The 11,574-nt window shown below is 37.0% G+C and overlaps 2 protein-coding genes across 13 annotated transcripts; one reads left to right on the top strand and one right to left on the bottom strand.

The window, feature by feature from the left end:
- Positions 1–395: 395 nt before the first annotated feature.
- LOC122281872 (zinc finger CCCH domain-containing protein 18-like) lies at positions 396–5,077 on the top strand. 11 transcript variants are annotated; one of them, XM_043093708.1, is made up of 8 exons: positions 396–555; positions 1,584–2,503; positions 2,600–2,767; positions 2,872–3,051; positions 3,424–3,500; positions 3,757–3,924; positions 4,061–4,178; positions 4,595–5,077. In XM_043093708.1, exons 2-8 carry the CDS (start codon positions 1,596–1,598, stop codon positions 4,662–4,664), a joined length of 1,689 nt encoding a protein of 562 aa, XP_042949642.1. In that variant the 5' UTR covers positions 396–555; positions 1,584–1,595; the 3' UTR covers positions 4,665–5,077. The 11 variants fall into 11 exon arrangements, with proteins under 11 accessions (XP_042949642.1, XP_042949641.1, XP_042949640.1 ...); XM_043093707.1 differs by having other exon boundaries at positions 4,592–5,077; XM_043093706.1 differs by having other exon boundaries at positions 4,061–4,190; positions 4,592–5,077.
- A 2,015-nt stretch (positions 5,078–7,092) lies between these two features.
- LOC122281870 (transcription termination factor MTERF9, chloroplastic) lies at positions 7,093–10,724 on the bottom strand. Of its 2 annotated transcripts, none has more exons than XM_043093696.1 (4): positions 10,287–10,724; positions 9,073–9,345; positions 8,287–8,979; positions 7,093–8,072 (listed from the first exon to the last, which is right to left on the bottom strand). In XM_043093696.1, the coding sequence occupies exons 1-4, from the start codon at positions 10,578–10,580 to the stop codon at positions 7,755–7,757; spliced, it is 1,578 nt and encodes a 525-aa protein (XP_042949630.1). In that variant the 5' UTR covers positions 10,581–10,724; the 3' UTR covers positions 7,093–7,754. The 2 variants fall into 2 exon arrangements, with proteins under 2 accessions (XP_042949630.1, XP_042949631.1); XM_043093697.1 differs by lacking the exon at positions 10,287–10,724 and adding an exon at positions 9,481–10,226.
- Between the last annotated feature and the right edge of the window lie 850 nt (positions 10,725–11,574).

The following is an 11,574-nucleotide window of genomic DNA, read 5'->3' as shown; positions in this document are numbered from 1 at the left end:
AAATTAGCTTCACTTCTAGAAAGGCTATTAATGTCATTCACGTGGTCCATGCAGTTGTGATCACTTTCGAAAATTCAGCAAAAAATATGGCCATAATTATATGGAATTATATAATCTGAACGTAGTTTTGAAAAGTTAAAAACAAAATTTCAAATCAAAATCTCTAGTGGCCCTGTTTGTTTCCCGGTAAGTTTTTTTTTTTTTTAAGCAGTGTTTATTAAGTTCTTGACAAAAACTATTTAAATTTACCTTTTCTTTTGAGAGTTTGATTACTTTCCACGAAAAAAAAAAGGAAAAGGAAAATGTGATTATTGTTATTTATTTAAAATTTTGTTGTGCTCTTTAAATGCAACATTTCTGTCAGTTTGCTTTTTTGAGATAAACATGATGTCTATTTTTCCCTGGATAATGAATGCTTGAGAGTGTCGTAGAGAGAGAGAGAGAGAGAGAGAGAGAGAGAGTTAAAACTTAAAACATGGTGTTCGAAGAAGGCCCTCTCTGTTGGTTGTTTGAGTTCTGACTGCTGTTTGCACTGTAGGAGACTACATAGATTTGGTGGGTGTGTTGCATCTGTGGTGTGTGTTCCTATTTCTTAGTCAGTCTTAATTGCGCAGTGTCATTTTCTGTTCATGAGTTTGCTTGAATGACAGTTAACATTTTGCAGGTTCTTGCTTAAGATTTGCCTGATATATGTTTGTTTTCTCCCTTTGCGTTCGATATATGTTGTTGTTGGTTATGTAGTTTTTTTCCCTACTTTATCGTCCCGATGATTATTAGTTTCGGGTTTCCAAAAACCGGTGAAAAAAGTTTCGAGTTTGGAGCAATTTTTTTGGTTTGTAATAAAAGTTGTATCCTTGGAGTTCGTATATAAAATACAATGACGGCACTATGTTGTTCTTTGAAAAAAGATTTGTATTTTAGTTCAGTGTTTTCTTTCTCTAAATCTGGATTTATTTTTCTTTTCAAGACGGAAAATATTTTGTCGTGTTGGTGATTCAAGGTATGGTGTTTGATTCTTTGGAAAGAATAGCGTTTTGAACATGTGGTTTCCATGGACAAATGTTCTTTCCATATTTCCTATTCCAGATTTGAGAAAAAATTATATACTGTTGCTCTTTCTGGGGGCTGCAGTCTGTCCTATAATGGATTTCCATATATGGTTTGCCGTAAACAAGAATGACGGGAAAAAGGAGTAGACTTTGCAGAGATTTCTTTTCTGTGTCAGTGTGTCTCACATATACATCAGATTCGTGGAATAGGGTCTCTATTCTTGAAGCTTCTGACAGAAAAAATGATGTTGTGTTTTTGCTGATTCTATTTATAGGCATGTTGTAAATTGTATTCTAGATCTGCAACTTTTTCTTCGACAGGAAGGATTAAGATTCTATGCGTTTTGACGTATCTCTCTTTAATCCTTTTATATTGTCTTAGACAAGTATGTAAGATTTTCCTTTTCGCGACTTCTTGACATTTTTCTGGTAAATATTTTGCCGTTTGTAGTGCTCTGCTTCTGCTGATTTGAATTCCTTGTGGAAAGTAGTTATTTTATATGTTAAACTTTTTTGTTTTTGGTCCGTTTGCAGCTCGGTAGATAGATGATGGATTTTTCAGAGTATACAAGAATAGTGTTCAACAGAATCAAGAAACTAGAACCAGAAAATGCTACAAAGATTATAGGGTATCTTCTTTTACAAGACCGTGGTGATCATGAAATGGTTAGATTGGCCCTGGGTCCGGACAACTTGATTCATGAAATGATTTTCAAAGCCAAAGCCGAACTACATCAGTTGGCAACTAAGTCAACACCATCTCCAATCTCACCAATCAAGAGCCCAGTTTTCAATCCTTTTTCACATGTCTCGTCTAGGCCTTATTCATCACCAACTGAATTTGGTGCTTCATCTCCTCGTTGGGATCCTCAGCTAACTAGCAAGTATGGTTCTGATTTCATTCTACAAGGTTGCTCAGATTCTACTGCAGAATTCCAAAACCAGACTCATTTTTTGGGTTTAGAGGACCCAATAGATCCTGCAAATTGTGGACTTTCAGGATTTTCGAACGATTACTTCTACCCCGATGCTGCAATGGGGAGCTTGAGTGCTAGAGCAAGTAGAAGATTTTCAAGCCTGCCTGAAGTTCCGGTTAAGATTTGTCACTATTTTAACAAGGGGTTTTGCAAGCATGGAAGTAGCTGTAGGTATTTCCATGGACAAGTCATACCTGAAAGCTTATCTCAGATGTATGGAAATGATGCCGTCAATGAGGATCATTTTTTCTCGCCTAGGTCGCTTGAGAAGCTAGAATTGGAAATAGTTGAGATTCTAAAATCAAGAAGAGGGAATCCTATTTCGATTGCTTCCCTGCCTATGATATATTATGAGAAATTTGGAAAAGTTCTTCAGGCAGAAGGGTACCTCACTGAGAGCCAGAGACATGGTAAAGCTGGTTATAGTTTGACAAAACTTCTTGCTCGTTTGAAAAACAGCATTCGGTTGATTGACAGGTGCAATGCAAATTTTAGGCCTTTAATCGGTTGCTCTACTGGAATAAACGATCTCTCGCCTACGAATATTTAACTGCTGCACTTTATGTTTTGCAGGCCTCATGGGCAGCATGCAGTAATTTTGGCAGAAGATGCTGCAAAATACATGGAAAATCGGAGTGAGAAAAGTGACCCCGGTCCAATTGTCAGTGGTTCACGACAGATATATCTAACTTTTCCAGCTGAAAGCACTTTTACAGAGGAGGATGTCTCCAACTACTTCAGGTAATTCCATGTTGGAACTCTTCTTAGGTGGGAGTTGCTGGCTTCTTTGTAAGTGATTTTGTAGTGTCGAAAGGTTCTTTTATTGTGATGGGTTTTGTTTGTAGCACCTTTGGTCCAGTTGAAGATGTGAGGATTCCCTGCCAACAGAAACGGATGTTTGGGTTTGTAACATTTATTAGCGCAGACACTGTGAAAATTATTTTGGCAAAAGGAAATCCGCATTTTGTTTGTGGGGCCCGTGTTCTTGTGAAACCTTACAGGGAAAAATCAAAACTTAATGACAGGTAAATTTGTTTTCTGTTCTTGTTGTGTACACTGTCAATAACCTGCCTTTAGATTAAAGAGTTTGATAAGTTGATAGATCTGAGAGAATTTTTCAGGGCTGTAAATTGTTCTTAAAATCTTTGTTGGAAACCTTGCGAAGACAGCTCTTTACAGCTTATATTTCTTATGGTTTTCAAAAGTTGGCCAGCATTAATTCACTGTATATGCTCAAAATTGCTTGTATTCATTACAGCATGTAATGGTGAAATTATATGCCTTTATAGCCCCATTTTTTTCCCATTAACAGAGGACTTTATTATCTGCAGTTTCGATGTTGGGACTCCTGTCTCTCACTCATTCAGTATTCCATGTGAATTTTTATTTTCCAGCAGGAGATTCCCAGAGAGAATTGAGCCTCAATTGTGCTATTCTCCCCACTTTGCTGACATGGAATCTGAGCTTCATGCAAGTGAGTAGGATCTGTTATAATATGCTAGTACTTTTCTGAAATGTATGGTTTGTGATATTCAACAATCCACATGTACCTACATATAGCTTGAAGGTGTGAATTTTTTTTTTTTTTTTTTTTTTTTTTTTAATTTTTTTTGTCGGTAGCGCTTACTCTATATCATTTTGCTTGGTCGTCCATTTAGTTGCTCACTTTAGTATAAAAAATTAATTATGGCCATACAGTTTTATGCTGTCTAATTTGCGATTATTTTTAGTGCCAAGAGGATGTGAAACCTCCAGGTTACTGAGGAAGCAGCTTATAGAAGAGCAAGAGCAGGCCCTTGAACTTGAGAGGATGCGTCTTGCAGACCTGCAGTTGGCACGGAAATCTACAATTAGTCAGCCTTATTTTGGCTACATCGATGGGTTAAAAGTTTCGGATGGTGTGTTGTTTTTTCCATTTGTTTCTCCACCGAGTGTTTTGGTTTTTGATAATTTGTTTGCCCGTTATTCTTTCTATAACTTTCTCCCTTGAGGCATTTCCTGTTCTTATTTTAATTCAATTCCTTGCTTATGCAGATCCATTAAATCTCCCATCTGCAGAGAGATTCAATTATCTGTTGGATGTTCTGAGTAATGGCTCTGCTAGCGATGATGGTAAACCCAGGCATACAGACACCCACACTGACCAGGAGAGGTATGAATTAAGGTAGAGACAACTTTGTTTGTGCTGTAAGTTAAGTCTTGCCGTCATTTCTGTCGTCCCCCCTCGTCAATGATTACCCCTTAATCATCTTTATCTTGAAACAGATCTTAGCGTTTAAATATTAGAGCTCTAATGAATTTCTATTCTAATAAATCAATCCTTGTTTATGATTGCTGCTGCTGCATCACCTCTCCAACTCTTAAGCTGTTTGGCCTTTTTTGTTTCGAAATCTTAACTGGGAGTCAGCTCTGATTCACTTTTAAAGGCCCTTTTGTAGTAGACTCACACCATTATCTGTTACATATATGCATGCATGCATGTAACGTGCATCAGCTAAGCATTGCTGCTGTTATGAACTCATTGCTTTTCTGATTGGATTTTATTATGTTTTTTTTTTTCTCCAGCAGTCAATCTCTTAATCTCCCCGAGAGCCCATTTGCATCTCCGATAGGTAGCAGCATTTCTACGGTCATATAGATTCAGCAACACAGAAGATTATAGAGATAGAGTTCTGGTTTAAAGGCAACATTGCTGGTTTTATACACCATTTTCTCATTTCACGACGAGTTCGTCAATCAATCAAAAGTTTCCTGCAAGTATATACTGGCTAACAAAGAAACAGCGGAAGAATATCCTCCCCCTTACTTCGGGTTGAAGGAACTAGAAAAGAAGAAGAATATGATACATAGAAGTATATGTTAAAAGGTTCTACAGTTTCTTAATCTCAATCACAGAAAGAAGGCAAGTGATTTGAATATTTAGCAGAGGATGTAATTAGTAGTCTTTAGTGGAAGATAGGAACCAAAAGGTATGCAATGTTTAAAGTGTTCTAGATTCTCTACGACACTGAACAGTTTATGAAATATCTTCAGCAAAAAGGTTTAGCAACAGCTTTATACCTGTTTATTTAGGGCCGTTTGGATATTCAAAACATCTCATCTCATCATTATAATTTTTATAAATTTTTATATAAAATATAATAAATAATTAAGACTTTTTCAAATTTTAAAACAAAATTAACATTAAAAAATTATATTATAATAAAATTTTATTCAACATTTAAAAAAGATATTTCTATCTCATTTGTGTAATCAAATGGAGTTTTGTAGATGCAATTCTCCTTGCTGATATCGGAAAGAATTACAATCTTCCATCTCCAAATCTCGTGTGATGGATTAGGTTTTACTTTTGTATCGTGGCCTTGTTTTCCCTTTATTTTTCTTCTCGAAACCACTTGATTTTGCATAACATCCCTTGTAGCAAAACCAAGTGATTTCGCTTTAAGTGGTAGAGCATGCGATTTGGTTTTCAAGGACAGAGGCACTGGACAAGGATCTGCCCATGAACAGAACACCAACCACTAAGAAAACTTGCACAACAATGGTGGGTTGCAGCTCATTATTATCCAAAATATGAAATTACATTAACAACCAGATATTCCACCTGGCTAAATCTGAACCGAATATGTTAACTCATGAGCCAATATGCCCAGCTGGAGTTGACTCAATCATCCGTACAAAGAGTAAATAATAATCAGCATACTGAGATCAATTGCTGATGACAATAATAATGCCCAGACGACGGGATATGGAGCCCCTGGTCTAGGAAGTGACTTAAAGCTAAGCAAGAAATTGACGATTCTGTGAGAGTGACATCCTAATAATAATAATAATAATAATAATATACTAGTTGCCTTGTATTATTATGGCAAAAGTTCAAAATCTATTTGATTAGGTATGAGTAGTGATGTGAGCCACAAAATGATTGACAAGACAAAACAAGTTAATGAAGATAAAGATGGAATAGAGTTGGAGTAATTTACAAGTACCTATATTTAAAATAATAAAAGAAAAGGAATTGCATTGTTCAGCCATGTCTCATTCATTATCTCCTTCTATATAATAATTGTTTTGAAAATGACACCACCCATTGATGGGTCCCTTGGCATGATATAATTCTTCTACCAAGCTGGACCTTATTGGATGGCCTGCTTTTCGGCAACTCAGAGCAAAAGCATGACCGCAAGTTTCGGAAAAATTAATGGTTTTTAAGAGAGCAGGTGTGTGAGAGAGAGACTTGGCAACCAAGCTGCATCAACTTCAACTCGAAGACTTATTATTAGCGAGAATCCCTTTTAAGAGTTGAACTAGCATATGCATCTCTATCACCTCCTTGTTAAGGGAGCCATGACTTGATGATGCTTTTGCTGAAAAGAGAGTGACTCTGCAGTGTTCCAAATGTACCAAACCTCTTCTTTGTGCTAGCAGTTTGCAGACTACGTATTTTCCTCTCATAAACATCGGAAGACAAGCAACCAGGGATGGTATTTGTTTATGTTGGGAACACATTGATTCATATACAAATTCAAATCAAGCTGATAATAAGACATACGATTAGGTAAAAAACGAGAACCTATCTAACACTTCACTATCACGGGCAACATAAAAATATAACACAAGAATCCTCACGCATAGCTGTTCAAATTATGCCTCTAATCTGAGCAATTCATACGAAATCACCGATCATTCGTTTTGCACAGCATTTTGTAATGATCAAAAGATTATAGAATTCCCAAAGAAAATGTTCAGTCTTTTCAGCTGTTTAAAGAAGTTGATAAAGATAAGAAAATCAAATCCACCCCACAACACCAGATCATTGGTAAGAGAAGAAAGTTACAGCAAATCGATTGTATACTTGTGAACGAATTGTGCGGTTATCTGACTAGCTCTCTCAACTAATAGCAGATCAGGGTAAATCAGCTATGACAATCAAGCAACATATCGTAGGGCACATACTAGCAGACAGGCTATGGAAGTACAGGTATAACATAGGAATTAGAAGCCAAGATTAATAAATTTCTATATTCTAATATATATGGAGGAATATTATCCTGTATCAAAAAGGGTAGACTTCAATGATTTTGGATATTGAATGTTTATAAATGGGAGGTTATAACCAGATCAGACTCACATAAACAGTTTACATTAACAAAACCTTACATTGGAACTATCAAAATTCAAATGCTAAGTCCAACTCCACCGTATACCCAGCTTAGGGAGAAAAAAAAAAACCTCTCCAACGTGTATCCACCATCTTCATTTCTAGGTAACTGAGGAGAATTGGATCCTGGATGTCCCACACTGTCTGATACATGGGACGGATGGAGGTGCCATAAGGTCAAAGGGCCATTAGAATATATCACCATCCGTTTCTATTATCATTCACTTTCTTGTTCAAGGATTCAAAGCTGACCTTCACTCAGGCATAGTTTTCCAAGGTCATCTTGCTTTTAGATTACCATAACTTTGTAGATAAAACCCCCAGCAGGCCCTTGATGAGAATATAACTATCAACTTCGCAATAAGACTAGCGTCAGCGCCAATTACAGTGCTGAATACCGCATCCTTGAACCATGGCACAACATTTGCTTGCTTGAGGCTTACAAAAATCAAAGATGAACTTCAACCGAAAAACCTCATTAACATTGGCAAAAAGAAGTTTTTGGTTGCCGAAGTTAATGGCGAGACTGCTCTACCAAGTACATAGGCCACACCTGAGTGCAGTGTGTTATCCTTTCTTTTCATATTTCTTTGCAAACTCCTTGAGCAGTAGTCTCTGCCGAAATGCCAAATATGTATCTAAACTGGTTCCAGCCCACTGTTGACAAAAGCACTCATCGGTTGGAACCAGTGAACTGAGAGGAAATGGTCCTTTCGGAGCTTTCTTTAGTGCAACCAAGAATCTATGACGAGGACGAATTCTCTGGTCCAAAGACAAACTTAAGTACATTGGATATTTTGTCAATGAACGCACCTCATTATGAAGTTCGTTGATCAAGTACATATACTTGGGCTTTAGATTCTCCTCCAGTGACAAAGATAACACCTGCACGCAGATTGAATTAAAAAAGACAATTAAACCGATGCTTATAGCAGGAAAGAAGAAAAAATTATGCCTAGAAAGTCTAGAATAAGGTTGAGGGTAAGTATGGAAAGATTAAACTGTTTTTTCCAAAACAAACACAAGCAATTCCAATCAGTTAAAAAGGATGAAAAGGAATTTCGCAAAGATTTAAACATGCATAGAGAAGTAAATTAACCTGTGTAAGGGTCGTTAAAATTTTCAAGATGTCAGCATCACCCATCCCAATACCCCTCAAGAAATTGATCCTAGGCAGTAACCCATCATCGATACTGTAATGGAGGAGCTGAGGATGTTTTGTCACCATCTTGACTATGTTATCTCTTGGAGCTCCCAACTCCTTTGACAGAAACATATAACGAGTATTCCATGTTATATCAATGCGCTGAACCAGAATTTGAGGGCTAAGTTGTATAACTTTACCTAAATCTTTTTCCTTAATGCCAACCTCTTCAACCAAGTATCTAACAGTGGGTTTCAATGAATTCTCAACACTATAAGAAAACAGAGAGGGAGCAGCTGAAATTATCTGGCCTACTCTGGAACTTGGAATACCCAAACCCATCAAGAAAGCAACATGGGACTTCAAATTATTCTCCACCGTGTACTCCAAAATTTGTGGTTGTCTCAAAAGTATTCTTCTCACATCTCTATGTTTGACACCAACACTCAACAAGTATTCCAACCTTTCTTGAGCGGAACACACATTAATTTGAAGGGAAGGCATGTGCCTTTCATACATCTGGATAAAGTGAGACTCCTTGAGCCCAAAGGTGGTCAAGTAATCAAGAAGGGGCATACATTTTTTATCCAAATCTATTTCTTCATAGAGCTGAGGATATTTGCCCTCCATAGATTTCCTTGTCATCATCTGTAATCAAAGACAACATGTATAATGTTTTTTCGCCATGTCAGTACAGTTCAAATTTAAACTTGACAGCCTATCATGTTAACGTACACTTACCTTCCCTCTGCCATTCATGTCCAAGGATCTGACTTCCTCTGTTTTCTTTGAATCATGATAGCAATCTCCAATGTCACTCCTTTGGAAGGTGCTCTTGCCATTTCTCACATACAATTGGTCTTCATCAACTTTGAGGTTTTGTCCAAACATGGATGATCTGATACCCCGGTCTTTTTCTGATTGTCTCTGGTTACCTTTTCTTGTTTTATGTCTGTTCTGGGACTTTACTCTCTTTCCATTAACATCAAATTCTGCAGTTTCCGCAAAGTCATCCTGTAGAGACATCACATTAATATCAAAACATGTCAGAAAATCAAAGTGGCATGTTTTATCACCTTTTGCATCTGCATACACATAACAACTACAGACACACCAGCAAACGCAGAGCTTAAGTGATTATGTATTTACCATGTGTAATGGTTATGGGTGTTTTTAAGCATAGGCCTGTCCACCTACAGGCTTAAGCTTTTGGATCAGAGCCTGGTTGACATGTTCTTAGATTCCACGTGCCAGGACCATTTGGCCATTTTTCTTTTGGCTGGATCATCAGGGTTAGAGGAACCCCACAACTGTTTTGGGTTGGATGTTCAAACGACAACAAAAGCAATAATTCTCCATGATTGTGAATATGGCCACTGGCTAAATAGGAGTCGTCAATACAAAATAGTTGTAAACGCTCAAGCAAACCCACACTGATACAAGTCTAATACAAACCATTTGGCTCGATATAGCTCCTAATCCAAAATGGGTCCGAAGTAAGATCTAACTGTCCTTTTTATTATTATTATAGCAGTTCGATTAGTTCCAGTGGCCAGAAATCAACATATAAAGAAAGTACAGTCGGTCTGATTTTAATTAGCACAAAATTTCAGAGTAAAAAATCTTATGCTTTCTAAGCACGAATCAAAAAGAAGTTCTACTTCTAAAAGCAGTAGCAATTACTTTGAAAGAGTTGAAAATTTGTTCTTGCGAGAGGAGCAAAAGAACAAAGTTCGTAAAAAGGAAAAGTCGACTCTTTCGAATAATTTGATTAGAAAACCCAGAACTGTGAAGAGAGCTTCCAAAAAGCGCAGAGTCGAATCTTAACTAGGACGCAGAAAGTCTTAAATGCTTTTTCGTTTTCATCTTTCGCCAGTAAAGAAGAGAACTAAAACAAAATTATGCTTATAAAAGGAAGGAAAACAGTTACAAGTAGGCAGCGGAAGTAAGCTCACATTGGGCGAGGACCAATCATCCTCCACCACGTCGTCGTCGTCGTCTTCTTCTTCATCATCATCAGTGTCAAATGGCGAGAGTGCCTGACCGTAGCGCGACCTCCGGTTGGACTTGAGGATCTTAGGACTCGAGTGCGTCGACCGCACCTCAAACCTGCGCCCGCTGCTCCTCCGCTTAACAATTCCTTCTCCAATCAAACATGAGAAAGACTGTACGATCAAGTGGGAGTCCAAGACGTTCAAAAAAAAAGGAGGGGTGGTATTGAAGGGGTAGAGAGACAGAAAAGATGCCATTTTTCAGGAAAAAAAATAATGTGAGAGAAAGTATATACCCAAAACCCTAAACCAGAAAGAAAAGAAAAATATTTTTCTTTCCTTCACAGGTTCAGTTTATCTTCTTGTTTGTTGCTGGGCATGCCCTGGTTCAGCTTCCTACTGTAGCTTCACTAATTCTGCTTCTTTTTTGTCGTATTAATTTTGTGGGTTTTTACTTTTTATTTATTTTTTCTTTTTGAAGATGGAAAACGGGCAGTCGTTTTTATTGAGTCACGTCTCACATCTACTCTTGCAGCTGGATTTTCTTTTCTGTTTTGCTTTCTCTCTTTTTTGTCAAATAATATACATTCCTCTGATCATATTATATATGAATATGGAACCAATCATATAATCGATTGCTTTTAAGCATATTGTTTTCACTCAAAACGTGGATGTATAGTTTGTGTTGAAGATGAAGAGAAATTAACTTGAAAAATGGAGTACGTATCTCCTTATGTCTTTCAATAATTCATCAGTAAATTACATCATAATAGCTGAACTTTATATAAGTTCATTTTTCACTCTTTAGATCAAATAAATAGAATGTAACTAGTAGTAATTAAAGCATTACATTAACTTCTCTTTAAAAAAAATGATGGTGAACTTATTTAATCAAGATGAACACATTAGTTCAATACTCCTCCTTAATGTGTTTGTCTGAAATTCCCAACATGGTCCTTAACATCTAAAATCTGTCCCTCGGCAAAGCTTTGGTGAAGATGTCTGAAAGTTGTTCTTTAGTGCTTTAATTGAATCTCTATACTAGCTTCAACTTCCCTTAAGTAGTGATACATAATTGCAATGTACTTGATCCTATTATGAAAAACAGGATTCTTGGCAATGGCAATTGCAGACTTGTTGTCACAATAGATCTCAACAGATTTCAAGTGCTTCTCTCCCATGTCTTCCAAACTTCTAGTAAGCCAAATAGCTTGATTTGCAGCACCTGCAGCTGCAACATATTCGGCTTGAA

Source organism: Carya illinoinensis, chromosome 11 (assembly GCF_018687715.1).
Source record: "Carya illinoinensis cultivar Pawnee chromosome 11, C.illinoinensisPawnee_v1, whole genome shotgun sequence".
NCBI lineage: Eukaryota > Viridiplantae > Streptophyta > Magnoliopsida > Fagales > Juglandaceae > Carya > Carya illinoinensis.
The sequence above is the reverse complement of the archived record's forward strand: the minus strand, read 5'-3'. Positions and strand labels throughout refer to the sequence as shown.